At 38.7% G+C, this 27,874-nt stretch overlaps 1 protein-coding gene across 2 annotated transcripts in view; it reads left to right on the top strand.

The window, feature by feature from the left end:
• Nucleotides 1-27,874, top strand: part of MRAP2 (melanocortin 2 receptor accessory protein 2) — a 102,644-nt gene that overhangs the window by 14,128 nt on the left and 60,642 nt on the right. The window contains exon 1 of one of the 2 annotated variants that reach the window (XM_049695362.1): nucleotides 12,386-12,751. The exons of the other annotated variant lie outside the window; for it this stretch is intronic. Within the exon in view, the coding sequence (XP_049551319.1) occupies nucleotides 12,734-12,751 (18 nt within the window). The 5' untranslated portion in view covers nucleotides 12,386-12,733. Of the gene's footprint in view, nucleotides 1-12,385; nucleotides 12,752-27,874 lie in introns of those variants that run through there. 2 annotated transcript variants of the gene reach the window in all.

The following is a 27,874-nucleotide window of genomic DNA, read 5'->3' as shown; positions in this document are numbered from 1 at the left end:
TGTGGGAATATTTTTCCCACATGAGTTGTCCCTTTGTTCTGTTTAAGCAGGTATGTCAGCGGCCCTCAGGCACAACCCCAGCTTTCGGTATTTCAGACCCAGTCAGGGTCCTTCTATTGCTGCTGGGGAGGGGTGCTCAGGAGCTTGGGGGTTCATAGGCCAATTGCCTTGCATTGGCCATGGTGGACGTGGACCCGCCAGCCGTGAGGACCACGGCATACTATTGGAGCTAATCCTGCTCTGCCCCTTCTCTATGTGAGTAAAGACTTGTTCTATCTAGTGCTTGACTGCGTAGTGTCTTCCTTGGTCACTCCAATACCAAGATGCAATGGGCATAAGTGTGTGGAGTCCTTTCCTGAGGTTGGTAATCAATACAGCATACTCTGCTTGACAATAAATCTCTCTCTCTGTCAGTCAATCAATTAATCCTCTCTCTATATATATTCCTATATATAGATCGATGTATCTAACTACCTACCTATCTGTTATATATATCTTCTGTTGGTTCTGTTTCTCTGGAGAACCATAATACCTACCCCACCTTTTCCCAGAAGTGTTTCCAGATGGCAAGGCAGCCACATTCAGTGCAAGCTGGCTTTACATTTTGTAGGTTTAAGCAATTTTTTAGGGCAAGGAATGTGCCTGCAGTAGCTTTTGGAGCATATCCTTTATTTCCTCTCAATCCCTTGCTCACTGTTCCAGACCATTGCCCTGCTGGCTGATGATGTTTACAGCACATGCATTAAAGAATAAAAATGATGGGTTCAGCAGAGACTGAACTCTGGAATCTGGAAATAGGATTCAGTCAGCAATTGATAGTAGTAAACACTAACAGCTGACTCATTAATGCACTAAGACTGCTCATTCTGCCTTAAGACTTCAGTATCATATGTTTATGAGGATGAGGTGGCATCTCTGAAGAAAGCAGGAAGAATGTAGAGTAAATGTAATTAAACCATGATAAGAAGACATCTTGGAGCCATGACAAGACGCTTATGGGAAGTCTTGGTGATGTTGATAAGGGAGAGATGGAGAGTCAGGGCTGGGACACACTTTGTCCAGGGCTGATAAATCAGGGCTCTATGAGGACATAATCTCAGGCCTCCCAAGTGGCACTGGTCCTCACCACACACACACTCCGAGATTTCTCCGTGACCTGGAAGACGTACTTCCTCCTCTTGGAGGCTAATATTCTTGTCTGTAACGTGACACGGTTGGGCCAGATGATCTCTAAAATGTCTTTCTTGTTCTGGCCTTCTATGACTCCATAATTTGTTTTCTCCCATCGGCACTGTGATTTGGAAAAGAATGAGATGATATTCTGGTGGAATTTGACAGCTATAGTTCTCTCGGTAAATCAAAATGTATTCATGTTTTGGTATTCAAATACAACTTTGCAAGCTCTGATTAGCATGGACAAGTTCCCTTTCCCAGATTAATTCTGGGCAGGTTCATCAGATTCATCAATCAAACCGTCTGACTAGTCCCACTCATCCTTCCACAGCACGTCACACAGCAGCATCCTAAGGTTGGGAACGGGTACCCTCCCAGTAACAAACAAGGAAAACAGCTTTTAAAAACACAGCAAAAATTTAGGCAATACGTGAAAATATAAAGGAAAAAGCAAAAATGGCTAAAATCCCACCACTCAGAGATGATCGCCATTAACATGTCTGTGGCCATTCTTGCATGTACTTTTTATATTTAGATATACTCACATATGTATTTTTGTTTAAGTGAGATCATACTGTATACACAATTTTGCAATGCTTTTAAAAGTTTATTGAAAACATATTTGAAAATTTTGAGTTCAACAATTTTATTGTAAAATTTAAAATTATAATATATTTTTCTTACATTTAAAGAAGGGATCTTGGCATAAAAAGGAAAGATTAGAGGATTTGCTTTCTCAACCCACAGTTGTACCATCCATGTCTAAAGATGCTGAAGAATGTGGAAACTGACACAACAGAATTCTGTGACTCTCAAAAGAGACTGTGCAAAACTCTAAATGAAACAAATGACAAAAGTTCTGTTTCCTTCACTTTGTGGGTGTTGATAATTTGCCAACTGGGTCTTATGCAATAGAAAATTTTCAGATAATATAGAGTATCCGTTAAATTGTCATTCTATGTTGCCACTTTAGATTTGCCAATTTTGAGACCAATAACTCAGAGTTTAAAGAATAAATAATCGAGTATTTTAAACATAGACTTGATGAGCTCTTTAAATGCCAAAAATGATTTGTTCCAACTTTTTGAACTAAAAATGAAAACTCCATGAAGCATCTTCTAGGATAAGTTACATGATTGAAGGAGCACAAACAACTCAGAGACAAATCCTGTAACGATTTTGTAATCAGACGTTGCTCACTGCCTGCTGGACAGAGAGTAAGTAAAGGAAATCCCAGCAGTATCACTTTCCAAGGTTACAGCAACTCAGTGAATTCAAGATTTAGCTACAAATGTGAAGATGGAGTTCACATCTCTTCTGCAGAATTGCACTTTCACCATACAAATGGATTGGTCTATAGACATGGCTGGACTGACTTTTTGCTGACGTTCATCTCATATCAGCACTAACTCAGCACAAAGAAGAGGTTCCTATACATGCATGTACTGCAATAAGCTCCAGCCGCACTGGGAAAATTCAAAGCGTTGAATCACTCTTTCTGAATCTTATGGTTTATCCTTGGGACAAATGTGTTGACATTTTATTGAAGACGCAAAAGCAGTGGTGGGTAAAAACGCTGGTGCCATAATACAAATTAAGGCAATTGCACTGCACCAGTGGTGTTTGTATTTTTCCAACATCACTCACGCCCTGAAAAAACAAATGCCAGTTTCACTTAACAATGACCTTGATGCAACAGGAAAATATTATGTGAGACAAAACGGTGAGGACACCTAAGACATTTCTGCTGTAGACTGAAGATAGTTGTTTCAAGGAAAAGCTCTTTGAATTGCAAGCTGAGCTGACTGCTTTATATGTAGGAGACCATTTTTACTTGATAGAACAAATGACATACAAACCATGATTATTCAGACGGGTGGATCTGGCGGGCATTTTTTTTGGAAAACTAACAAAGTAGACTGTCACTGCCAGGACTGACATTTTTGGCTAATTTTGTATTTTTTGCTAATGATAAAGTTTTGACTTTCAAGAGATTAGAATTTTGGAAAACCTGTGTCTTCTACTGTGAGCTTGACAGCTTCCCAATACTTAAAGATATTTTGGGGACTTTCCTGGTGGTCCAGTGGGTAAGACTCCACCCTTCCAATGCAGGGGGCCCGGATCCAATCCCTGGTCAGGGAACTAGATCCTGCATGCTGCAACTAAGAAGTCCACATGCTGCAATTAAGACCCGGTGCAGCCAAATTTTAAAAAATTAAAAAAAGATAATTTTTGATGAGATTGATGGAGATATTGATAAATGTGATTTTTTTGGATATTGTACAATTTGTTGATATCAACATTTGGAAGATCTGCACAGTGTTACGAGCGGCTATTTACCAAAATGTGCAATATATGCATAAGTAAGAGATCGACTTGAAGTACAAGATAGGCCAGTGGATTTTAATGTTACAAAGTACAAAAGGTTCATTGATATTTCAGGTTCCACAATGCAGTTTACCTGTAAGAAAGTACTGCTCTTGAGTTTTGGTATTGTACCAAAGAAGGTTATCCACAGTTATTTAAAGGCTATTTAAATGTTCCTCTCATGTGGAGAAAAGGGAATCCTTGTGCATTGCTGGTAGGAATGGAAATTGGTACAGCCATTGTGGAAAATAGTATGGAGGGTCCTCAAAAATTTAAAAATAGAACTACCATATGATCCATGAGCACCATTTCAGAGTATATATATCCAAAGGAAACAAAAAACTGGATGTTGAAGAGATATCTGCATTCTCATATTTATTGTAGTATTATGCACAAGAGCCAAGATACGAAACAACCTAAGTGTCAGCAGATAAAGATGTGTCATATACGCACACACACACACACACACACACGTATACACACACAGTGGAATATTATTCAGCCATGAGAAAGAAGGAAATCCTGCTGTTTTAACAATGGGAATGGAATTTGAGGACATTATACTAAGTTAATTAACTAGATGGGAAGAATCTTTCACAATCTATTCATGTATCTGATCACCAGGATGTACACTTTAAATATTTTAAAATTCTGTTTGTCAATTATACCTCAATAGTAAAGCTTTTAAAAATGCTCCTCTCATGGGAACATATGTTTATGTATGACTGATTCACTTTGTTATAAAGCAGAAACTAACACACCATTGTAAAGCAATTATACCCCAATAAAGATGTTAAAAAAAAAAAAAAAATGCTCCTCTCCTTTCCAACTAAATATCTCTGTGAAGTTTGATTTTTTTTCTACCAAAACTGTGTATTGCAACAGATTGAATGCAAAAGAAAATATGAGAATCTCTTAAGCTAGACAGTAGAGATGTGCAAAAAATGTAAAACAATGCCACTCTTGTCCCTAAACATTACTGTAGAAAATATATTTTTCATAAATATGTTAATAGGAAATGGGTTTATTGTTATCTTTAAATCAATTAATATATATTTTAATTCTTAGCTTTAATTTCTAAAATGATAAATATTGATAACTATCCATAAAAACAAAAGCTCTTTAGGGTCTTCAATGATTTTTAAGAGCATAAAGGAATTCTGAGGACAAAATACTTGAGAACCAGTGGTCTAAAGTAAACCCTAGTTCACCCAATTTATTTAATTAATGCCTTAATTGAAATGGCCTATTATATTTACATTGTTTATTGAAAAGCTATACTCTGCTAATGAAATAAAATTTAGCTTATGCCTTATAAAATTGTTCGTAAAAGAACAGCTGCTCAAACAATAACATTGATTTAGCATTTAAATGTATGATTCAATAGTACCTATAGTTTTTTTTTCTTTTTAGTGAATTTGAAGTCAAAACTTATATTTTCACCTCCTATTACCCTTTCTTTAATTTTAGTATTAGCTTAGCCAAAGGGGGAAAATGGATTCATTTGACCAAAATGGTTCAATGACTAGGATCCACATTAAATGTGTACTACTGTTGACTCATGGGCAAACTTATTCCTTTCTATCTCAATTTAAATTAGCCTTCATTTTTAAATAAGTCTAATCCCTTGTTGGTCACATTGTTTGCAAATAGTTTCTCCCATCCCATAGGTTGTTTTTTGTTTTGTTTATGGTTTCCTTTGTTGTAAAAAAGCTTTTAAGTTTAATTAGGTTCCATTTGTTTATTTTTTCCATTACTCTAGGAGATGAATCCAAAAAAAATTATTGCTGAGATCTATGTCAAAGAGTGTTATGCCTATGTTTTTCTCTAGGAGTTTTATAGTATCTGGTCTTATATTTAGGTCTTTAATCCATTTTGAGTTTATTTTTGTATATGGCATTAGAGAATGTTCTAATTTCATCGTTTACATGTAGTTGTCCAGTTTTCCCAGCACCACTTATTGAAGAGACTATCTATTCTCCACCATATATTCTTGCCTCCTTTGTTGTAGGTTAATTGACCATAAGTGTGTGAGTTTATTTCTGGGCTCCATTGTTCTATGTGTCTGTTTTTGTGCCAGTACCATATTGTTTTGATTACTGTAACTTTGTAGTATAGTCTGAAGTCAGGGAGCATGATTCTTCCAGCTCTGTTCTTCTTTCTCAAGGTTGTTTTGGCTATTCGAGGTCTTTTGTGTTTCCATACAAATTTAAAAAAATTTGTTCTAGTTCTGTTAAAAATGCCATTGGTGAATAGGCATTTGCATTGAATCTGTGAATAGGAATTGCATTGAATCTGTGAATAGGAATTGCATTGAATCTGTGAATAGGAATTGCATTGAATCTGTGGATTGCCTTGGGTAGTATGGTCATTTTAATAATACTGATTTTTTCCAATTCAACAACATGGTATATCAAAAATGCAATTACTTTTTAAGAACAGTTCCTGATTTGTTTTCCCTGTCCATTTGAACTACTCATGATCCATTGCTCTGGAGCTCAGAGACTGCCCAGAACCAAATAACCCTTTAGGATGGTGGCCACACTGAAAATCAGGCTTGGCTTGCCCACCATCAAGTTCTTTTTTCCACCTTTGAATTTGAATGAGAAATGACATATAATGTCCATTAATTTAGGATAAGACCAACTTCATCTCCTCCCCACTCCCACCTCACCCAGACCTCCCCATGTCCTTTTCTAACCATGGCACAATCCTTTCTTTGATGTACTGCAGCCCCAGGCAATATGTACACACAGAAAGTAGCTTTCTGAAGATTGTTTTTTTACAAATTTTCTCCAGCAAATTTCAAAATTAGCTTACAAGCTCAGGAGTTCAGCCTGACCTGGAATTTTCATGTGAACATTAGATATAGTTAGGAAAAAAAAAAGATCAAGAACACCTAAGACCAAAGCATCTTTGTTGAAGCTGCTCAGAGGGAGAGTCTGTGATGTTCATTCTAGCCTCTTGGCAGTAATAAATAATTCCGAGTTCTGCGTTATGACATAGAGGTGAATTCCACAAGGTCACTGGGGTTGAACCTGATGGTATGAAACTTCAGGTGTTCTGATGAAGAAGTGAATTTTGAATAAAGTGTGAGCATCAGACCAAGAATTTTAAAAATGAAAACCTAAAAAGGTTTTGGTCAAAAAAACATTTTACAAAATGAAGAGGAATGTATTTTATGACCTTGAATACTAAGTCCTGATTCCAAACATCACAAAACCACATAGAAGAGAATTTCTCCAGTGTAGTACAGGAGGGAAGGCACTCCATTCTGGTGCTTGCCTGGTGTGTAAAGAGAGACAGGCTGGTCCCCTGGGAAAGAACAGGGACCTTTAACTCCTAGGACTTGAGTTCAGTACTTACGAGCTCTATGACCTCAAATTACTTTGCTAAGTCTCATTTTCCTCCTGCATAAAATAGCAGTCAGAATACCACTTACCTCCTAAGATTGTCTTGAGATGAGCTATCATTGGAAAACATTCAGCAGAGTGTTTAGTGGTAAGGATGCAATAACTGGCAGATTTACTCTTATAGTTTAACTGGGATGTGCTTTGCAATCGCCTCCTATCAGAGTTCCCCAAACTTGCCCCACCAGAGGAATCACTTGGAATACTTATTAAGCATATGGATTCCAGGGCCCTGCCCCAGACCTGCTGAACCTGCATCTCCAAGGAAGGGGCCTGGGAGTCTGTTTAAAAAGATCATCATGGCTCCAGGCACATTTGGGAAACATTGATATGTTAGTAAAACCCCATATTCTCTATGTGGGTGGGTCTCAAATTTGGGGATCCGGTTAAAATACACACTGCCAGCATCCCCACCCTCCAGAGCTTCTGATTTGGCTCTGAGATGGAGTCTACCAAATTATGTTTTTAAATAATCCGCCCTGGTGATTTATGGGGAAACGGGCTCTCAGCCCACACTGGGGGAAACACTGCCCAATGTTGTCATACCCACATTTAGACCAAAAAGAGAACTCTAAGAAGAGTCTGTTATCTGGGGGAGTGTCCTATAGCTTTACTTCTGCTACCAGTTCACGGAATATAGGAATTAGAGGGAATCACTTTGCCGACTATTGTTCTTTCTCACAGATTAAAATTGGTCCCTTCTGTGCCAAGTTCTTTGGCTTGGGGTTAAAAAGTAACAGTCTATTATGCATTTGATGTGTCTGTTCAGGGTTTGCACGGTTGTGCTTATACAGGCCTTTTTATCTGCTCTCATCACCGAATCTGATTTCATGCCTTGTAGGCACCCTGAAGGGCAGGATGTACTTGCTTAACTTGTGTGTGATGCTGAGCACTGCTGAGGCATTGCTGATGAGCAGAGGGCCCAAGGGGAGCATGAACAAAGGAGCTGAAAGCTGGCCTGCTCGTAGAAGCACTCAGGTCAGAGTGAGGCTCTGTAGTGCTGCACTTACCAGCTGCTCCAGTGTGCCCCTCCTCAGGGTTCTGGATTCACCCAATGTGCTGAGAGAAGCAGCAGACAGATCCTTACAGTAGAGTCAGGATACATGGACATTATATGTATAGACTTGATTGTACAGCACTTGATGGGTCAAAGATAAACACACACTCATGTAAGCAGCTGAAAGAAAGGTCTGGAAAGACGTGCCAGGATGTCTGGGCTGGGATGTGTGGAGGGCTGGAAGAGAAGCACAGCCCAAGCAGAGGAGAGCAGGGAGCTGCTCTGCTAATCCCATAGACCTCAACCATGCACAAAGAAATCATTTCATTGGGACAAGTGTGCAGTCGCCCACACAAAGTTAAGAGCCAAGACAAAACAGGATTTAGGGCATACGCATAACCAAGTGTGTCACTAACACGAGGGAGCATCTTGCTAAATAACTGACGTTTCTAAGTGTGTATGAGCGTGTGGGATCAGTGGACCTGGGGCTTGGGTCATTTCATCCACCTCCTTTGGAAATGGATTCACTCTATTCTTAGAAGCCAACCCAGGAAGTCAGTCTTATTTTTCATAATGTTTCAATTCCAAACTCTACAGTTCTTGAAATTCATTTAAAGTAATCATTCAGGGCGTTTTTATTTCTGTAGCTGTCTCTTTTATCTATGACAATACAAAAGCTTGAAATTTGCCTCTGATAAGCAGCATCATTTAGAGAGTTAGCGTGAAGCATAAAAACTGGGGAAGCAGTAAAGTCTATTCCTCTCTCCATTCCTTGTTTGCTGGGAGAATTCTGGCAAGTGTGTTAAACTCCTGGCTCCTGAATTTCTTCCCCCTAGGTCCACAGTCAGTCACTAGCTGAGCCATGCTCACACAGCTCTCCTAAGGATGGAGATGAAAGTGTCTTTCCACAGCTCCTCAGGGATCCTGCCTGCTGAATAATAAAGAGAATGAATAGCTTAAAATTATAGGTGATGTTGGAAATTGTCAGAATGCAGGTCTTCTTACTAAAGTTCTAGGAATCTCAGTGTACTGATTGAAGCAGGTCTCTAGTTTGTTTTTTAATGGCCACACTGGTATCCACCAATAACAGAAAATCTCATCAGTATCCTTTCTTTCCCCACATACCTGCTCCATATAGCCTAGAGGCAAAGGAGGGCTTAATTTGTTTGTGTCATGAGCAGGGAGGTATTCAGAAAATTAAACCATGGATCAATCTGAAGCAGACACAGTCAGAAGGGATCTCATCATGAAGTTCTACGTATGAATTTCCCATATTCACAGAACTCAAGCCAGTTTGTAAACCTCATGTGTTTCTTTCCTCCCAACTTTCCATCTATCGCTACTGACCTAAATATTTGTTAGAAATGTTTTTAGCTGCAAGTAGTAAAGCCCAGCTATGAGTAGCTTAAATACCATGAGGATATTTATGGTTTACTGAGTGAAACAACTCAGGGTTGCTTGGCATCTCAACAACGCCATTAAGGACCCAGACCATTCATTTCTCTGCTTCACCGTCCTTAGAGTGTGGGCCTGTTTTCCTCTTGCCTGTTTTCCAGTGCTCGTAAGAAGGCTGGCGTGACTCCAGCATCACATTCTTATGTCATTTTCTTTTTCTTTTTTTAATTTTTGAAAATTATTTTTCACTTTTATTTTTTTTACTGAAGTAGAGTTGATTTACAATGTTGTGTTAGTTTCAGGTATACAGCAAAATGATTCAGTTATTCATATATATATATGCATATGTATACATATATATGAACACATAAATTTATATACAATATATAAATACATATAATACATACATATATATTCATATATATGAATACATATGTATAGCAAAGTGATTCAGTTATACATACATATATATGTTCATATATGTATACGTATATGTATTCTTTTTCAGATTTTTTTCCCTTATAGGTTATAACAAGATATTGAGTAGAGTTCCCTGTGCTATACAGTAGGTCCTTGTTGATTATCTATTTTATATAGTGTGTGTATGTTAATCCCAAACTCCTTACGTCATTTTCAATACCAGAAAGCAGAAAGAGAAGAGGCAGGTGCAAAAAAAGTGTAGTTAGGCCCTGATTAGTGACACAAGGAAGGCAAAGGAGAAGACTAGCCTCTCAGCAGGGTATAATTTAGGAAAAGTTAGAAACAAAGAACAATAATAATATTGGGCACTCTGTGCCAGGCCTTGTGGTTTGCATTTCTTATCTTACTTAATTCTCACAGCAACGCTATGAGATGGATACTATTAAAAGCCCCATTCTATAGAAATAAACATTTGACGTAGCAAAATTAAAAGGGATTTTTACACACAAAAAATGTTTTCGAATGATGGATATATATGTATAACTGAATCACTTTGCTGTACATATGAATTCATATATATGTGTGTATGTGTGGCTCAGAGCCCCCTTCAAGGAAGAAATTGTTGGCTCAGCTGCTAGAAGTGTTGTCAGCAGACAGCCTTCAGATGGAGGTCCATGCAGCAGAGAAGTGCCTCTCCCGAGGCCGCCACTCCCTGGAGTGGCCCACATCCAGTGACTGGTGCGGAGGGACAATGCAGGACAGGGATTCTGGCCCAGCGGGGACAACTGCCAGGAACCAGTTCAGCTACACTTCTCCCTGCCCTCCCTGCTTCCGCCTCCTCCTTCCCACAGATCTTGATCCTAAGGGCTCCCTGATAAACATATCGAACCCAACTCTGTCTCAGAGTCTGCTTCCCATAAAAATCAAACTGGGACCATTTTTAACACTTTTCCACCCCTTGTCTCCATACACGGGTTTCCTCCATAGCCAAAATAAAGGGGCTTCCCTGGTGGTGTAGTGGTTAAGAATCCTCCTGCCAATGCAGGGAACACGGGTTCGAGCCCTTGTCCGGGAATATCCCACGTGCCTCAGATCAACTAAACCCATGCACCACAACTACTACTGAGTCTGAGCTCTAGAGCCCACAAGCCACAACTACTGAAGCCCGCACGCCTAAAGCCTGTGCTCTGCAACAAGAGAAGCCACTGCAATGAGAAGCCCGTGCACCACAACGAAGAGTAGCCCCTACTTGCCCTAACTAGAGAAAGCCCGCACGCAGCAACGAAGACCCAACGCGGCCAAAAATTAATTAATTAATTAATTTTAAAAAAGAAACAAAATCGAGCATTCCTACAAAACCTTTTGTAAATCAAAACGGCGTAAAGTGAAGAAGCAGTTACCCTAGAACACATCTAGCTAAGGGATGCACAAAACAAATTGAGATTAAAGCGCAGATGCTCACAGACACAGTTAAAGCTAAGGCAACTTGATGGTGAGATGCTGAGTGTAGTTCCAGGGAAGGAGCTGGTGGTGCCACTCTCTCTGCTCAGGGTGCCCGCTGCCTCTAACAGCTCACTGCAAAACAAACGCTGAACACTATTGTTGCTTTTCACCTTCCTTCACAAAAACAAAAATCCTTTTAGGATTTCCTTCCATTAGCAAAAACAGGTGCTAATGTAAGCCTTTCATAAACGTGAAGTGGTGTAAAGTGAGCTTTCAAAGAGTGGAGGATACCTGCACTGTATTTTTATTTTACATTATTGCAGACATACCACAGTACTACTTTTATTCTATTTAAAAAATACACTCTATCATGAACAGTTCCTCACGTTATTATATAGCCTTCATAATTACTTATTTAAAATGTAAAGCAAAAGTAATATAACCATATTACAGAACATTTGAAAAAGAGAAAATTTATACATAATTCCACTACCAAACAGTTGATCTTTTGGTAGATTTAATTTTTTTCATATAAATAGTTTTTACAAAGTTATAGTCACAATGTATAAAGTGTCTTATTCACATTTAAAAATTTTTATTTGTTTGTTTGTTTTTATGCCCTCGGGCCAGGAAGTGTTAAAGGCAGGTTATAAAATTACATAAATTTACTAAAATCTATGCTAGGCATCACCCAGGGCCTCCTTCAGATAGTCAAACATGACAAATGAGAGTCCAGAGCCCTTCTATGTTTTTGAGAATTTCTTACTACTCATATATTCATAGTTTTTCCCTCAGCTCCCTGTCTCAGGAAGACAAACTGGCTGCCTAAGGCCTGCCATGTCAACCTGGATGACAAGCACAGCACTTTCACCAATTGCCCCACACAGTTACAAACCCCACAAAATAAACAAAACCAAAATCTAAGTAAGATCAGGCATTTTGTGACTTTGATCACTTCCCTAAAGTTTTCGGGGACCGTGGGGTACAAAGCCTCTGCCATCTCCCTGGTTCCCATGTCCTTCCTCTTCTACTGAGTAACAGACAAATCCTTCCCCTCACCTCAACCACAATAGTTCCACCCACTTTCAGGCCCTGTAGACTGAGCTTCTAGCCAAAAGTAGCTGATTCTGATTCAGATCATTTCCTCAACAAGGGCAGGTCTTGCTTTCCAAGCATTTCTCTGATTTTTGAAGGCTGAGAAAAGAAAAATCTTTTTGGACTTCTACATTATAATACAAGGGTTAGGAAATAGGTCAGAGAGAAAGAATATGATGCCAGGAGAGAGGTTAGCACACGAAGTGTAAGTCACGAAGTTTCGCATTTGGAAAGTTGCTGCGGAGGGCGGAAGAAGGGATGAAGTCCAGCGACACCACAAAGAAGTATCTGAAAAACTTAGCAGCTGGTGTGGCCTGAAGATCGGAAGTAAAACGTGACACCAGAATTATGAATCTGAGACCAGGGAAAAGTGGCCACACCTTGATAAGAAATGAGGAACTTGGGAAAGTAGATCAGTTTGGAGGGGGAGGGGATGCATTCACTTTCACAGGTAAGGATCTAGCAGGGCTTGTTTGGACTCGGAGGGTGGATGAATTGGGAACTGGGAATGTTACTGGGTCTGTCCTGGCTCCTGGCTGCCTGTGAACGTTTGTGAAAAACTACAAAATGACACTATCACTATCAAATCCGTCCAAAGAGAAGGGAGAGTTGTGATAAGGGGAAGGATGAATCAAAAAAAAATTTTTCGGTAGGGATCAGGTGATGGGGTGGGGTAGGGAGATGGGTGGAGTGGAGCAAGGAAGAGACAGTATCTGTGCATTCTAGAGTGTTCACAGTTAGGGCTTTTCTTTTTTGTTACTTTGCCTGAGTGCTGGTGTTATTTTGTGAAAGGGGAAGGCATCATGATTTTCTGCCACTTGCTGCTTTCCCCTGTTACCACGGCAACGGATTTCATCAGCCAGGAGGGAGGATTTTACTACAGAGCCATGCTATATTGGACTGTTGTGATTTAGAAGGGAAATATTTACAGCTCTGTCGGTAGAGCTGTTCCAGTTGAGACTGTGACCGCGTGGCCCATTAAACTCGATTTCAATGATTTCTAAAGAGTTTTTCCGTTATTGACTCCAGGTAACATCACTGTTTTTCATCAGTTCCCAGGAGCAAACTCCTGTAGGATGTATAATCCCTATGCTGGTTGGAGTTAGTTTATCTTTTTCTTTCAGCTCTGTCTGTCAGTGATGAAATTAGTTGCTCACTTTGGGGTTTTGAATCAAACCAAAAGACTAAAATAATTGTGTGAGACAGATGTGGCTGGATCCTGGGGACAGCTTTTGTCCTCACTCCGTGACTGTCTGGGAGCAGAACTCAGAGGGTCTCCTCATTCTCCAATAAAAAGCCCCTCCCTCAAGCATTGGTGAGAAATGGACATTTTAATGAAGGCTTGGTCGGGAAGCTGGTTTATATTACAGAGCTCAGACCCTTTCACCTCCTCCCCATGGTGGAATCCTTCTTCTTTAGATAATAAGGGGTACTTATAAATAAAAAATCTTTCTTTTTCTCTGTTTGTGTTAAAAATTCTGTGAGTTATTTTAGATTTCTGCATGCTTTTGGTTTGAAAAACCAGGTTTCTTGGCTTTTGAAGTAGAGTATCTCTGCAGATTCCAACAATAATAAAATCTGGATATACTGTCCTGCACCAAAAGTATAGAGAGTAAGAGTCTGAGGCTTTCAGACTCCTAGTGTAAGATTCCTCCAACTTAATTAGCAAGGTGTGGTTCTAATTTTAATTGAGTGCTTGATTATAGCATTCAAATGATTGCTTCACTTTCAATAGTGGTATTTTCCATCTTGAAAAATGATCTTGTTAATTAAATTAATCTTAACTGATGAAACATATCCGTGTGGAGAGGGATTTGAAGGAAATATTGAGGATTCTTACATATTTCCTGCCCTGTCCTGAAACCAGTATTACTCCACCCTGAAACATAGTTCATCAGGGAATTAAATACATAAAACAGCTGGTAAGCACTCATCACTGAAACTTTTTAACCTTTCTCCCAAAGGTTAAAATGAAAGACCCTGTGTTTTAGGTTTGTTGAGACATTATTATGGACTTTGGACATTATGGACATACATTGTGGACATTGTCCATGTTGTGCTTGAATTTGCTTCAGCAGAGTTGCCTTTTTATTTTACTTATATGGCAAAGAAAACACTAGATTCAAAACCTAAGATTCTCTAGATTAACAAAAAAAGGTACCACTATTTTATTTTTTAAGAAGAGTAATGACTAATTCAGGACTTAGAACATTTTAAATATTTACCATAATAGGAAATTTCACCTTGAGTTCTTAATCAAAATCTCATTAATACCTACAGGGTCTTTAATTCCAGCTGTCTGAATAAAAGCATTTTAAGAGCGCTTATTTTTATTTCCCTTCTAAATGCAGACATGGTGTTAGAGGGTACAAAGATACCACAGATCAAGACACAATCTCTCTTCCCAAGGAACCTACACTAAAGTGGGGGACAGATGAGTAAATAAATAATACATAATGGTATAATAAGGGTAATGCAGAAGTAAGCAGAATATTCAAGGATGACTAACCTGGCCTAGAAAAGTTGGAAGGAATCAGGAAGTTTTCTCAGGGAAGTTGACACTGGTATTTAAGCACCAAGATGAATTTGCCTGATTAGGGTAAGGTAGGGGGATGGCACAGGTGCTCCAGACTGAGGAAACTACAATAAGTCAAAGAAAATACTGATTAGCACATGGAACCATGATTTAGAAAAAAAACCAAAACTTAATTGAGAACCTATTAATTGCCAGGTACTACATGCAACACATTTCTAATACAAAGCTCTCTAAGACATGTTGTTATTATTGTTCCTCTTTTATAAGGGAGGAAACAAAGGTTTAATGAGGGTGAGTACTTGCCCACGGTCCAACCATAGTGTTGGAATGACAAGTCCAACCCAACTCAGCCTAACTTCAGGGGAGAGTGTTTCCACTTCTTTTGTGTAGATTCAGTATAAAATAGGACTGAAATAAGGCATAGGTAGTTCTGCTTGATTCAATTTCCTGATAAATGATATGATCACGTACAATAATTATGGGTAATTTACTCAATTACGATAAAATGATTGCACAGGGACTCGGGTGTTTGAATAAGACTTTGGATGTAAAATATGAACCTGAGATTGAACTTGCTGATTGGAACCTTCTTATAAATTAAAATGTATTTTTCTGACATGTAAGAAACCCATTTTTAAAACCAAGGCTTCTTAAAGAGGACTTATTTCTGTTTATTTTGTGATGGGTGATGGGGAAACGGGTGCTGGTAAGGTCAAGGCAGAAGCATTTGTGGGCTTTTTTTTCTTTTTCTCCTTAAGGAAAAGAACTAAAATGCTAAAGTAAATTAGTGGTACATTAAGTTTGGAAGTTTTAAGTACACATGTTATCAGAAAATACACACCCAAATGATCATCCTTTTCAAGTAATGACATACAACAGATGGAGCTTCACTTTCAGAGCACGTTTTTGCACATTTATGTTCCCCATCGATGTCAAACCCACTGTGCATCTTTTGAAATGGAATATATTCCAGTATGCTCAGGATCTGTTTAGTACATCCCACAGATTGCCTTGGATTCTGTTTCTGAAGTTGTAAACATAGGAGAGCAGACCAGTAATCATTCCATCAAAGTGTTTGAAATATATAAGCACAGAGTGAGTGCCTAAATTTTCTTATTTTCAAATACATTTTTTTTTACACCTCACTCTCCAAACAGTAAGCATGATTTGAGGCCAGGTCCTGTGCTAACCATGGGCCACCATATTGGTTTCTAAGGATAAAAATATAACATCTGATATCTGCCAACTTTAGTGGGGCACCAAACCTCTCTTCCACTAATCATCATGTAGCCTCGTGAACAATGAAATAGAGACATGACCATTTGACTTGGGAAGGCACAGGAGGGCCCAGCAAATTATGCCATGATTTGGGAGGGCTCCGAAACAGTTTCACAAAGGGGTTACTTCTTGGGTCTCAAGAGTGAGTAGGGGAACTTTAGGAAGATAAGTAGGATATTCCAGAAAGTGAGATCAGTATCAGGAAGGGCATGGAGGCATGAAAAAGCATAGGAGATTTTAAAAACAGGAAGGTATAAACACACCAGAGGTGAGGGTATATCATGTGAAAGGAGGAATGCAGAAGGTGTCTGGCCATAGCCCTAGTTTCAAAGGTAGCCTGGTGCGGATTATGAAGGGCTTTGTATTCTGTTCTAAAGCAGTTGGACCAAAAGCCAGTTCAGGGTATTTAAGCAAGTGAACCGAGAGCTCTATATTTCAAGGACTGGTTGGCTTTAGTGAAAGCAAGTCCATATATTCTTTTGCTAACCTAGTTCTGTTTTCAGAGTCTAATTTGGATACTCAAGCTAAAGCATTTTAGCTTGGTGTTTTCAGGGAAGATGGCAAATGGCCAGCAGCCGTCTTGTATGTCGGAGTTCTGTTCCATCACCTCTCAGCTTTCCCTTTTCTAGGCTGAATCACACTCACTCCTCATGGGGCTTATTCTCAGGTCTTTTGATGTTGCCCTTCTAGCATTCCACTGAACTTCTGCCAAGTTCTTTTCCTTCTTCAGTCTTCTTCATTAAAAAAAAATCATTTATTTACTTTTGACTAGGCAACACATTTATATAATTCAACCATAAATCCCAATAGTATCTTCCCCGCTCTGTCCTCCATCTGCCCATTTCTTATTGTCCTCTCCCAAAGATAATCACTACTGTTAGTTTCCTATATGCCACTCCAGAATTTTTAGCATCTAAAAGCCAATGCAATAATATGTGATTTTTCCTCTGTTTTTTAAAACAAAAGTTAGATTTCTCTTCGTAAAGTCCTGCACCTTGATTTTGTCACTTAATGTCTTGAAACTATTTCTAAAGTGGTACACAAAGTTTTTCTCCATTTTTAAATATACATAATCATCCACTGAAGACTGTACCATAATTTATTTAACCAATCCCCTATTGATGGACAGCTAGGTTGTATGCAGGTGTTTGCTATTTCAATTTCACATGTGTAAGTATATCTAGAGGATAAGTTCTTTGAAGTGGAATTTCTAAGTGAAGTGAAATATTTGTGTGCAATTGTAATTTTGGTAGGTAATACCAAATCACAGTCTCCCATCACATACATGGAGAGTTCCTGTTTCCTCATACACTCACCAATACAGTGTGTTACCGACTTTATGGTGTTTCCAAACAATGGACACTGGTATCTAGGGATACTTTCAGTTTGCTTTCCTCTTCTTGTGAGTGAGTATAGACATCCTTTTCATATATTTGAGAGGCATTAAATAGGCATCCTTTTCTGTGAACTGTTATTCATACCTATACCAACTTTTTGGGAAACTGTTTATGTCCTTCCACCATTTTTCTATATCTTATTGACATCTCAATAACTTTTCATATATTTTATATTCGTGCTGGATACTTCTTTTTTTTTTTTTTTTTTGGGCAACCAGCATTCATTCCCACCCCCTGGTATGCCCTCTCCTATATCAGGTGAATTTGAAGCCAGAAAGTACTTTTACTAGACTCCCTTTGCCCCTATGGGTGCAGTTTATACTGTATGAATAAAATGCACATTATAAGAGTTTGGAAGGTGGAAAGAAGGCAGGAATCATGTTCTCTTCCAGCAGTGAAGGCAGTTGAGTGGGCTTCAGCTGCTTTGAGTCTGCAGAAACCTCCAGATTCCCCTGCCGGCCACCCTCCTCAGGACTATAGGGCTGCTGGGGAGTTGACTGCAGTTTCTGGTTATTTGGCAACAAAAATCAGCTGAAAAATCTACAGTTCAGTAAAGGAGCATAGTATAGCACTAATATTCAGAAATGTATATATAGTCACACACACGTATATATTTCTCTATGTATCCGTATGTATAGTTAGTATAACAATTTAATGGAATGGGTCTATTAACAAGAGTGACAAGTAAGATAAACTATCAAGAAATAAGTGTACCAATAATTAGGCAAAGACCTAATTAGGTGAAGTAAATGATAGAATACTCCTGAAGGAAAAAATACTTGGGCAAGTGGAAAGGCATTCATTTTCTCGATGACAAAACTCACTATCATAAAGAATTTATTGAGACTTTCTTCATAGCTTAGTCTGGTCAATTTTGGTTGACTGTACCATGGCTGCTTGAAAAAGAGACGTATTCTCTATTTTCTGGGTATTGAATTTTTATTAATTTATCTCCCTTATTAATTTCAAATCTTCTAAATTCTCACTCTCACTCATGGACTGAGAGAAAAATTAAGCTTCTACTAGAAACATGTTTTTGTCAACCTTTCTGGTATTTCCTACTTTCTGAATTATGAAAATTGATGCTATGTTTTTTCATGCTCAAGTAAATATTTATAGCTCTTATACAGTCACCATTAACTGCAAGTTTTGGGATTATAAAATGTCCTTTTAGTGTTTCATTTAATATTCTTTTTCTGATACTCCATCTATTCTGATTTTATGATTGGAACCCCTGCTTTCTTTCGGTTTATATCTATCTGGTATAACTTTTCCCATGCTTTTATTTTCAGTCTTTCTGAATCACTTTGTTTTAAATAAGTATTTTACACACAGCTTGGAGTTGTGTTTTACTTTTTGAACTTGTCTACAATTCTTTTTCTTTTAATAGACGTGTTCAGTCCGTTTATATTTATTGATTTAAAAGACGTATGTAGTCTTAATTCTGTTATTTTTTTTATATATGCAGTTTTCATAGTATTTATTTATTTGCTGTGCTGCATGGCTTGCAGGATCTTAGTTCCCTGACCAGGGATTGAACCTGTCCCCTCGACAGTGAAAGCACAGAGTCCTAACCACTAGACTGCCAAGGAATTCCCTTTATCGTTTTTAAAATGTATTTCAGTCTGTGATCTTTATTTTACACTGTGGATGATTCATCTGATATTTAGGAAGTTTAGTGTTTTTGTTTTGTGGTTACTGTGTAATTATACATATGTAATACCCTTAGCCCTTTATTTCTTTAGAGACGATATCTGTTTTTCCTTACTATGTGCAATAATAAAACAAGCTTATTTTCCTGTTCTCCCTTCAACTTGCTGCCCCACACCTCCTAATTTTGGTAAGAAACAATTTTTAAAATTTATCTTTGTATGATTTGTATATGCTAGTATTTATATTACTTCATTTTACAGCCTTAAATGACATCCTTTGACTCAGGTATATTACAGATCATTGTGCTTTTCTTCCCACCTTTTTTTCCCCCATCTTCCCATTCCACTCTGTGATAGTTAAATCCCTTTTATATTGCCAGACACATACCATTTACAGTTTCTCTACTGCAGGGGGTGTGTCATGTTTATCATTTTGTTTCTGTCCCTCTAATCCTCATATTGTTTAAGTCTTTTTTTCTTTGCTTATTTGGTAATTTTAACAATGTGTTGGATTTCCTTTGCCTGTTTCTTTCTCATTTTCTTTCTAATTCTTTTCAACTTCTAAAGAAGTAAGTTTCTTTTCTGTTCTGATTACTTTAAGTGTCTGTTTGATTTGATTTGTGCTCCCTCCAATTTTGTCTTATTTCTATGATTTTTCTTTTCCAGTTCTTTGCCGATTTCCACCAGCTCTTGTTTCATCTCCTCCCATTGCTTTGCCATCTCTTCCCTGAGTTCTAGCATTTCTGTTTTCTTTTTTTGGCGGGATGGGGGGATCGCTTAAATTTTTGAATATTTATTTGTTTATTGAAGTATAGTTGATTTATAATGTGTTAGTTTCTGGTGTACAGCATAATAATAAAAATATAGGTATAGATTTATGTATAGGATGACCTTGTTGTTTATCTGTATCTGCTAACCCCAAACTCCTAATTTATCCCTCCCTGCCATTTCCCCTTTGGTAACCGTAAGTTTGTTTTCTATAACATTTCTGTTTATTGATCTTCTTAAAAAGAGGGAATTGCTTCATTCAATTTTTAAGTTTATGAATGTCTCCCTGTCCTTGTTCTCTCTCTCCAATTAATCGATGAAATTCTATGTCTTACTTGAATCTTTTTCTGTCAGAATGGGGCTATGTTATCCAGGCAATCCCTGCAATGTCAGCAACCCATGAGAACAGAGGGGGCAAGAGTGCTTTCTTTTTAATGGAAAGATAGTGTTTGACAAATATTAATAAAATAGAAGGTAATGCTTTATGAAATTTTTATTGGTGAGACCTAGAGTTTAAACTTGTATTTGAGAGGATTGTAGTAGAAGAAACATTGTAAGAGATGCCCTGGTAGAGAGAGAATGATTCTGGTCTTTGGAGAGGACTTAAGTCAGCACATTCAGTGTAGTTATAGGACAGCTGGGAACTTGTGAGGCCTGAATTCTGAAGTAATACCAACCCAAGTTCTTATATATACACCCAGGAAGGGATATAGTACCAATATTTGCGAGTAAGATGTCTCAACGAGTTTTTAAATATTTTGGGGTTTTTTTTAAAGATTTTTTTTGATGTGGACCATTTTTTAAATCTTTATTGAATTTGTTACAATTTTGGCCATGCGGCACGTGGGATCTTAGCTTCCCAACCAGGGATCAAACCCGCACCCCCTGCATTGGAAGGTGAAGTCTTAACCACTGGACCACCAGGGAAGTCCCTTAAGTATTTTTTGATGAAATATCTTAATATAAACCTTATAACCATTCTTGCCTTATATTTTAGATATTCACTCAAGTGCTTGGGGAATGCTATCTAAGACACTTACCATGAAACAAATTATCATTATGGAGGTGCTATGCTATAAATGTCTCATGATTTATGTGGCCTGTTCCACAGCTCTTTAAGCTGTGGAAATCCCCAGTTAATGATATGCATGAAGTATTTAGGAGGTTATGAACTAATGTCTGTAATTTACTTTGAAATGCATACAAATAAGATAAATTGATAGGTAGATAGAAGGTTGGACCAATGGATAGACATATGAGAAAGCAAGTGTAGTGAAGAGTTAATAATAGAATCCAGGTGATGTTCACCATAAAATTCTTTCAACTTTGCTGTATGCTTGAAAATTTTCACTGTAAAATGTTGGGGAAAATTGTGGAAGTCAAAGCAATTACTATATAGTTGTTGATTTCATGGTACTTATAATGTTCCCAAATTAAGGGCTTTATACATTTAATTTCAACAGGTAAAAATGGAAGAGTCAGTCACAAATGACTGATGATTTGTCTCTACTCTGCCTTTTTCTCAAAGCTGCCTGATTGGCTGGCTTTGTTCAGTTTGGGTTGGCTTAACTTGAATGTCCATGGCAACGTACTTCTGGCCAGGATCCCTCCAAGGATGACAGGAACAACACCCGATGGAGCCCGTTTCACTGGAATTGCTGCTAGAGCAACTCTCGTGTTACTGTTCTGAAATCAGAAAAACTACTTTCCAAGCATTCTTGTTCTGGAAGTCCACCAGAAGCACTCCAAGTTTGGTGGGTCATGTAGGAAACATCCAAAGTGGATACCCAGCTTTGATTCTTTCCTTGAGCTTCTAATGTCTGAGTTGCCTAAACTCCAACACCCTAAATTTTGGTCTCATCATACATGATAAGTCCGTTGCTAGAAGTCAACTTCAAACAGGAAATTTCTAGATATTGCCCAAGTGTAGCAACTCAAATGGATTATTTTAATGAGGCCAAAGGGCACTGACCTGATGAGTTAAAAGCCACCCATCTGTTTTGGCCTTCTATATAAAACGTAACTTTCTGATATTGAAGTTTCATAGGTTAAGTCAAAGGTTTACATTTTTAGGGGTGAATAGGTCCACAAAATAGTTTACACAAAATTGTTTCTTTCCCCTTAGTCATTTTTGTTAAAATCAGGAAAATTTTTTTCTGACTGTTGTGAATTGAATAGTGTCCCACAAAAACATATGTTGAAGTCCTAGCTTCTTATTTGGAAATAGAGTCTTTGCACATGTAATTAAGGTATAAATTAAGATGAAGTCATGCCACAGTAGACGGAGCTCTTGTTCAATATGACTAGCATCCTTGTAAGATGACAGTGGAGGCAGATTTCAGAGTGATGCATCTACAACCCAAGGAATGCCAAGATTACTGACAACCACCACAGGCTGGGAGAGAAGTCTGGAACAGAAGAGTCTGAGAAAGATAGATTTTAGTTCTTCTCTAAATGTTTGATAGAATTCACCTGTGAAGCCATCTGGTCCTGGGCTTTTGTCTGTTGGAAGATATTTAATCACAGTTTCAATTTCAGTGCTTGTGATTGGTCTGTTTATATTTTCTGTTTCTTTCTGATTCAGTCTCAGAAGGTTGTGCTTTTCTAAGAATTTGTCCATTTCTTCCAGGTTGTCCATTTTATCGGCGTAGAGTTGCTTGTAGTAATCTCTCATGATCCTTTGTATTTCTGCAGTGTCAGTTGTTACTTCTCCTTTTTCATTTCTAATTCTATTGATTTATGTCTTCTTCCTTTCTTTCTTGATGAGTGTGGCTAATGGTTTATCAATTTTGTTTATCTTCTCAAAGAACCAACTTTTAGTTTTATTGATTTTTGCTATTGTTTCCTTCATTTCTTTTTCACTTATTTCTGATCTGATCTTTATGATTCCTTTCCTTCTGCTAACTTTGGGGTTTTTTGGTTCTTCTTTCTCTGCTTGCTTTAGGTGTAAGTTTAGGTTGTTTATTTGAGATTTTTCTTGTTTCTTGAGTAGATTTGTATTGCTATAAACTTCCCTCTTAGAACTGCTTTTGCTGCATCCCAAGGTTTTGGGTTGTCGTGTTTTCATTGTCACTTGTTTCTAGGTAGTTCTTGATTTCCTCTGATTTCTTCAGTGATCTCTTGGTTATTTAGTAGCATATTGTTTAGCCTCCATGTGTTTGTATTGTTTTTACAGTTTTTTCCCTGTAATTGTTATCTAGTCTCATAGTGTTTTGGTCGGAAAAGATACTTGATACGATTTCAGTTTTCTTAAATTTACCAAGACTTGATTTGTGACCCAAGATATGATCTATCCTGGAGAATGTTCCATGAGCACTTGAGAAGAAAGTGTAATCTCTTGTTTTTGGATGGAATGTCCTATAAATATCAATGAAGTCCATCTTGTCTAATGTGTCATTTAGAGCTTGTGTTTCCTTATTTTTTTTCATTTTAGATGGTCTGTCCATTAGTGAAAGTGGGGTGTCAAAGTCCCATATTATTTTGTGTTACTGTTGATTTCCCCTTTTATGACTCTTAGCATTTGCCTTATGTATTGAGGTGCTCCTCTGTTGGTACATAAATATTTATAATTGTTAAATCTTCTTCTTGGATTGATTCCATGATCATTATGCAGTGTCTTTCTTTGTCTCTTGTAATAGTCTTTATTTTAAAGTCTATTTTGTCTGATGTTAGAATTGCTACTCCAGCTTTCTTTTGATTTCCATTTGCATGTAATATCTTTTTCCATCCCCTCACTTTCAGTCTGTATGTGTCCCTAGGTCTGAAGTGGGTCTCTTGTAGACAGCATATATACGGGTCTTGTTTTTGTATCCATTCAGCCAGTCTATGTCTTTTGGTTGGAGCATTTAATCCATTTACATTTAAGGTAATTATTTATATGTATGTTCTTATTACCATTTTCTTAATTGTTTTGGGTTTGTTTTTGTAGTTCTTTTCCTTCTCTTGTGTTTCCTACCTAGAGAAGTTCCTTTAACATTTGTTGTAAAGCTGGTTTGGTGGTGCTGAATAAGGAAGCATGAGTTATTGATTTAAACCTTCCATCTTGTATAGAGCTAAACCTCTCCCACCCAAAGAGACGTCTGAATTGGAGCCCACAGTTGATTGCTCTTTGATGATTTGGTGTTCATTCTGCTTCCAAAATCTGGGGGGACATCCATTAGAGTTTGGCAAAAACTGTGCTCTCTAATCAGCAGTACAAGCCCTGAGTTTTCCTCAGAAGCTGAAGGGAAAAACTGGTTTTCAAAGAATGTAATTGCTATCTAAAGCCAGAGCTTGTCCCATTTGTCAGATTTTTGAGTTAAATGATTTCACCTGTCCTGGGAGGGAACTGACAGCTCAGTGTCTCATCCAACCTCTATGGATAACTGTTTCTGGTGACTAAAGGAACTACAGGCACATTCATAGTCTGAATTTAAGGTGACATGCTGCTTATGGATTCACTTAAGCAGTATACAGCTTAATCCTCTCCAGAAGATTAAAGGGCACTGATTTTCCCGCCATGATGAGGAAGAAAGTGCTTTGTAAACTTCTGGTTTTTTCTTATAGGGCAAATAACTTACCAAGGCTGAACCCACAGGGCTAAAAATGAAAGAGGACATGGGTAGAAAATTAAAATAATTGGGAAGTCCAGGGACAAAGGTGGACTCAGGTGGTGGGGTCGGTAAGAGGCAGAGCTGGAGGCGGGATGAAGGGATGGGTGCCCAGTGACCCACTGATCTGCGTGCTACCTGGAAAATACCTCTCTTACCACTTGGCATGGTTGTCTTGCTTGATTGACTGCTTTTATTCAAATATTCCATCCATCTGTCTAGATTTGACACGGTTTGGTATAACTGTTCTGCTCTGATGTTATGAGTTTAGCTAAATTCAGATTCCAAGAGCAGTTTATAATGAAAGCCCTTTATTTATTTATTTTTAATAGCTCTTTATTGGAGTATAATTGCTTCACAATACTGTGTTAGTTTCTGTTGTACAACAAAGTGAATCAGCCATATGCACACATATATCCCCATATCCCCTCCCTCTTGAGCCTCCCTCCCACCCTCCCTATCCCACATCTCTAGGTAATCGCAAAACTGATCTCCGGTCTGATGGGAATGACATCTCCACCTTGGTTTCTCAGTTCCATCCCTTTCTCCTTTTGATACTCATCTAGCCTATCTTGGTGGACCAAGTCCCAGGTCCTTACCTCTGGCAGATCTCAAAGGTGATTCAAAATGGGCACCTGCCCATTTTGCGAAGGGTTTGTGGACCTCTTGAGAAGGCATGAAGCTCACTTAGCAGACTGATGCCTGCTACTTGACACTTGAACAAACCCCTCCCTCTTCCTTTGCCAGACTCCTGACTGATCACAAGATGAGACTGTCCAATCAGACTCAAAGGAATCAGATTTTATCCGGGGGTTGGGGGGGGGTCAAGCTTTCCTGATAATTTCAAGGAGACAACTAATCAAAAGGCACAGCGTAAGCAGGGACCAGCCTAAGACTGTCAACACAGGTCTTCAGGCCCCTTCTTGAAGTACTGGACCCACTCTAGCTCAGGGGAATACATGAGGTCTCTAAGGGATGTGCCCAGGTCATATCACATACAGAAGAGGACCGTTTTAGTCTTGCAATCTCTCCTTTTTATACTTAGCTGGTTACAGAGCTTAAATGCCTGTGACAGGGAGCCCTGCCCCAGAAGTTCACAAAGCCCATGTTTGTTTACCAGAAGCAATCCTAGGCAACCTAGTACCCAAGGCTAAACCTTTCCTTAGGGAAGAACTCTCCCACCAGGAATTCAATTACTTTGCTTGGCAGGGGACCTGTCATTAGCATCTTTACAAGGAGATTAGACCAAGCTACCTTCTTTGTTTCCTAGGGGCACCTCTGTCCCTTTAATGAGGAGAGTGGGTTGCAGACCTGCTGTTGAATCTTGTCCTCCCAGAGATAAAGTGCCTCCTCCCTTGGAAAGCTGAGGGAGCCCTGCACTGGGGAATCCATGCTGAGATCAAATGTCACAGAGTCCATTTTTCTCAGCAAAGGAAAGCCATGTTCTGAGATCTCCCAAAACAGCAGTGAAAACCTTCTTTTCTGTTTGAAAACTACTGCCTGGGGATTTTCCCCCCCTCATTAGGTTTTGCTTATGTGCCAGACTTTGAGTTCCCTAAGCCATTATCACATCTTGTGAAAAGGAAGCAACCCAGCTCTAGAAAATGTTCTTGGGCACAGAGAAAAACCACAACATGGACATGAACTACAGCAAGCGGCTGCATTGTCTCCCTGGGAGAGGTTCTAGTTTCATGGAAAGCCTATTGGAAGCAAAACCCACTCAGATCTTGGGGTGAGGCTGTTTTTTTTATTTTTAATTTTTTAAAATTGAAGCATAGTTGATTTACCATGTTGTGTTAGCTTTTGGTATACAGCAAAGTGATGCAGATATAGATATATGTACATGTATACATATATGATGGAAAAGATACAGGATATAGCAAGACATTGAATATAATTCTCTGTGCTATGTAGTAGGTCCTTGTTGATTATCTATTTTATATATAGTTGTGTGTATATTTTAATCCCTAAATCCTAATTTTATCCCCCTGCCCCCCACTTTCCCCTTTAGTAACCATAAATTTGTTTTCTACATCTGTGAGTCTGCCTCTGTTTTGTAAATAAGTTCATTTGTATCTTTTTTTTTTAATTTCCACGTACAAGGGATGTCATATGATATTTGTCTGATTTACTTCACTTAGTATGATAATCTCTGGGTCCATCCATATTGCTGCAAATGGCATTATTTTGTTCTTTTTTATGGCTGAATAATATTCTGTTGTATGTATATATGTACCACATCTTCCTTATCCATTCATCTGTTGATGGACATTCAGGTTGCTTCCATATCTTGGCTATTGTAAATAGTGCTGCTACGAACATTGGGGTGCAGGTTTCTTTTCTTTCTTTTTTTTTAAATAAATTTATTTTTGGCTGTGTTGGGCTTCATTGCTACACATGGGCTTTCTCTAGTTGCCGCTAGCAGGGGCTACTCTTTGTTGTGGTGAGCGGGCTTCTCATTGCGTGGCTTCTCTTGTTGTGGAGCACGGGCTCTAGGCGCAGGCTTCAGTAGTTGTGGCTTGTGGGCTCTAGAACACAGGCTCAGTAGTTGTGGCGCATGGGCTTAGTTGCTCCGCGGCATGTGGAATCTTCCCGGACCAGGGCTTGAACCCGTGTTCCCTGCAGTGGCAGACGGATTCTTAACCACCGCACCACCAGGGAAGTCCCAGGTATCGTTTTGAATTAGAGTTTTCTCTGGATATATGCCCAGGAGTGGACTTGCTGGATCATATGGTAGTTCTATTTTTAGTTTTTTAAGGAACCTCCATACTGTTCCCTATAGTGGTTGTACCAACTTACATTCCCACCAACAGTATAGGAGGGTTCCCTTTTCTGGGGATGAGGCTGCTTTGAAGTAGGCCATCCTTGATTCCACTTTTCATATGACTCTGGAATTGAAACAAAATTAGTTGTTACTTGTGAGGATTGGATGGCTGATGCCTTGTCACCAAGAGGAGCATGGACAGATTCGTTGACTTGCCCAGAGCACAAAATTACTTACTTTTGGACTCAGACTCAAAACTTCGTCTTCTCTCCACAAGGCCAAGACTGTGGCCATGTGATTACTGCCAACATCATGCACAGCGAGGTGTAACCGCTGCTGCCCCTGATGAGTATTTACCTGTGTCAGACACCATCCTAAACTCTTCACATAAGCGACCTCCTTCTAGTTGCAACAATCCTGGAGACAGTGTTTATCCCCATTTTGCAGATGAGGAAACTGAGGCACAGAAAAGTGAGTGGCAGAACAGAGATTCGACCCTAGGGTCTCTCTAACTCGGCCCCTGCCTCCTCACTGCCTGCTGCAATTCTTCTCCTTCACTGCTCGGATCCCACCAAACAACTTCATTCCAT

The sequence above is a fragment of the Orcinus orca genome, chromosome 12 (genome assembly GCF_937001465.1).
Source record: "Orcinus orca chromosome 12, mOrcOrc1.1, whole genome shotgun sequence".
NCBI classification, from domain to species: domain Eukaryota; kingdom Metazoa; phylum Chordata; class Mammalia; order Artiodactyla; family Delphinidae; genus Orcinus; species Orcinus orca.
The sequence above is the reverse complement of the archived record's forward strand: the minus strand, read 5'-3'. Positions and strand labels throughout refer to the sequence as shown.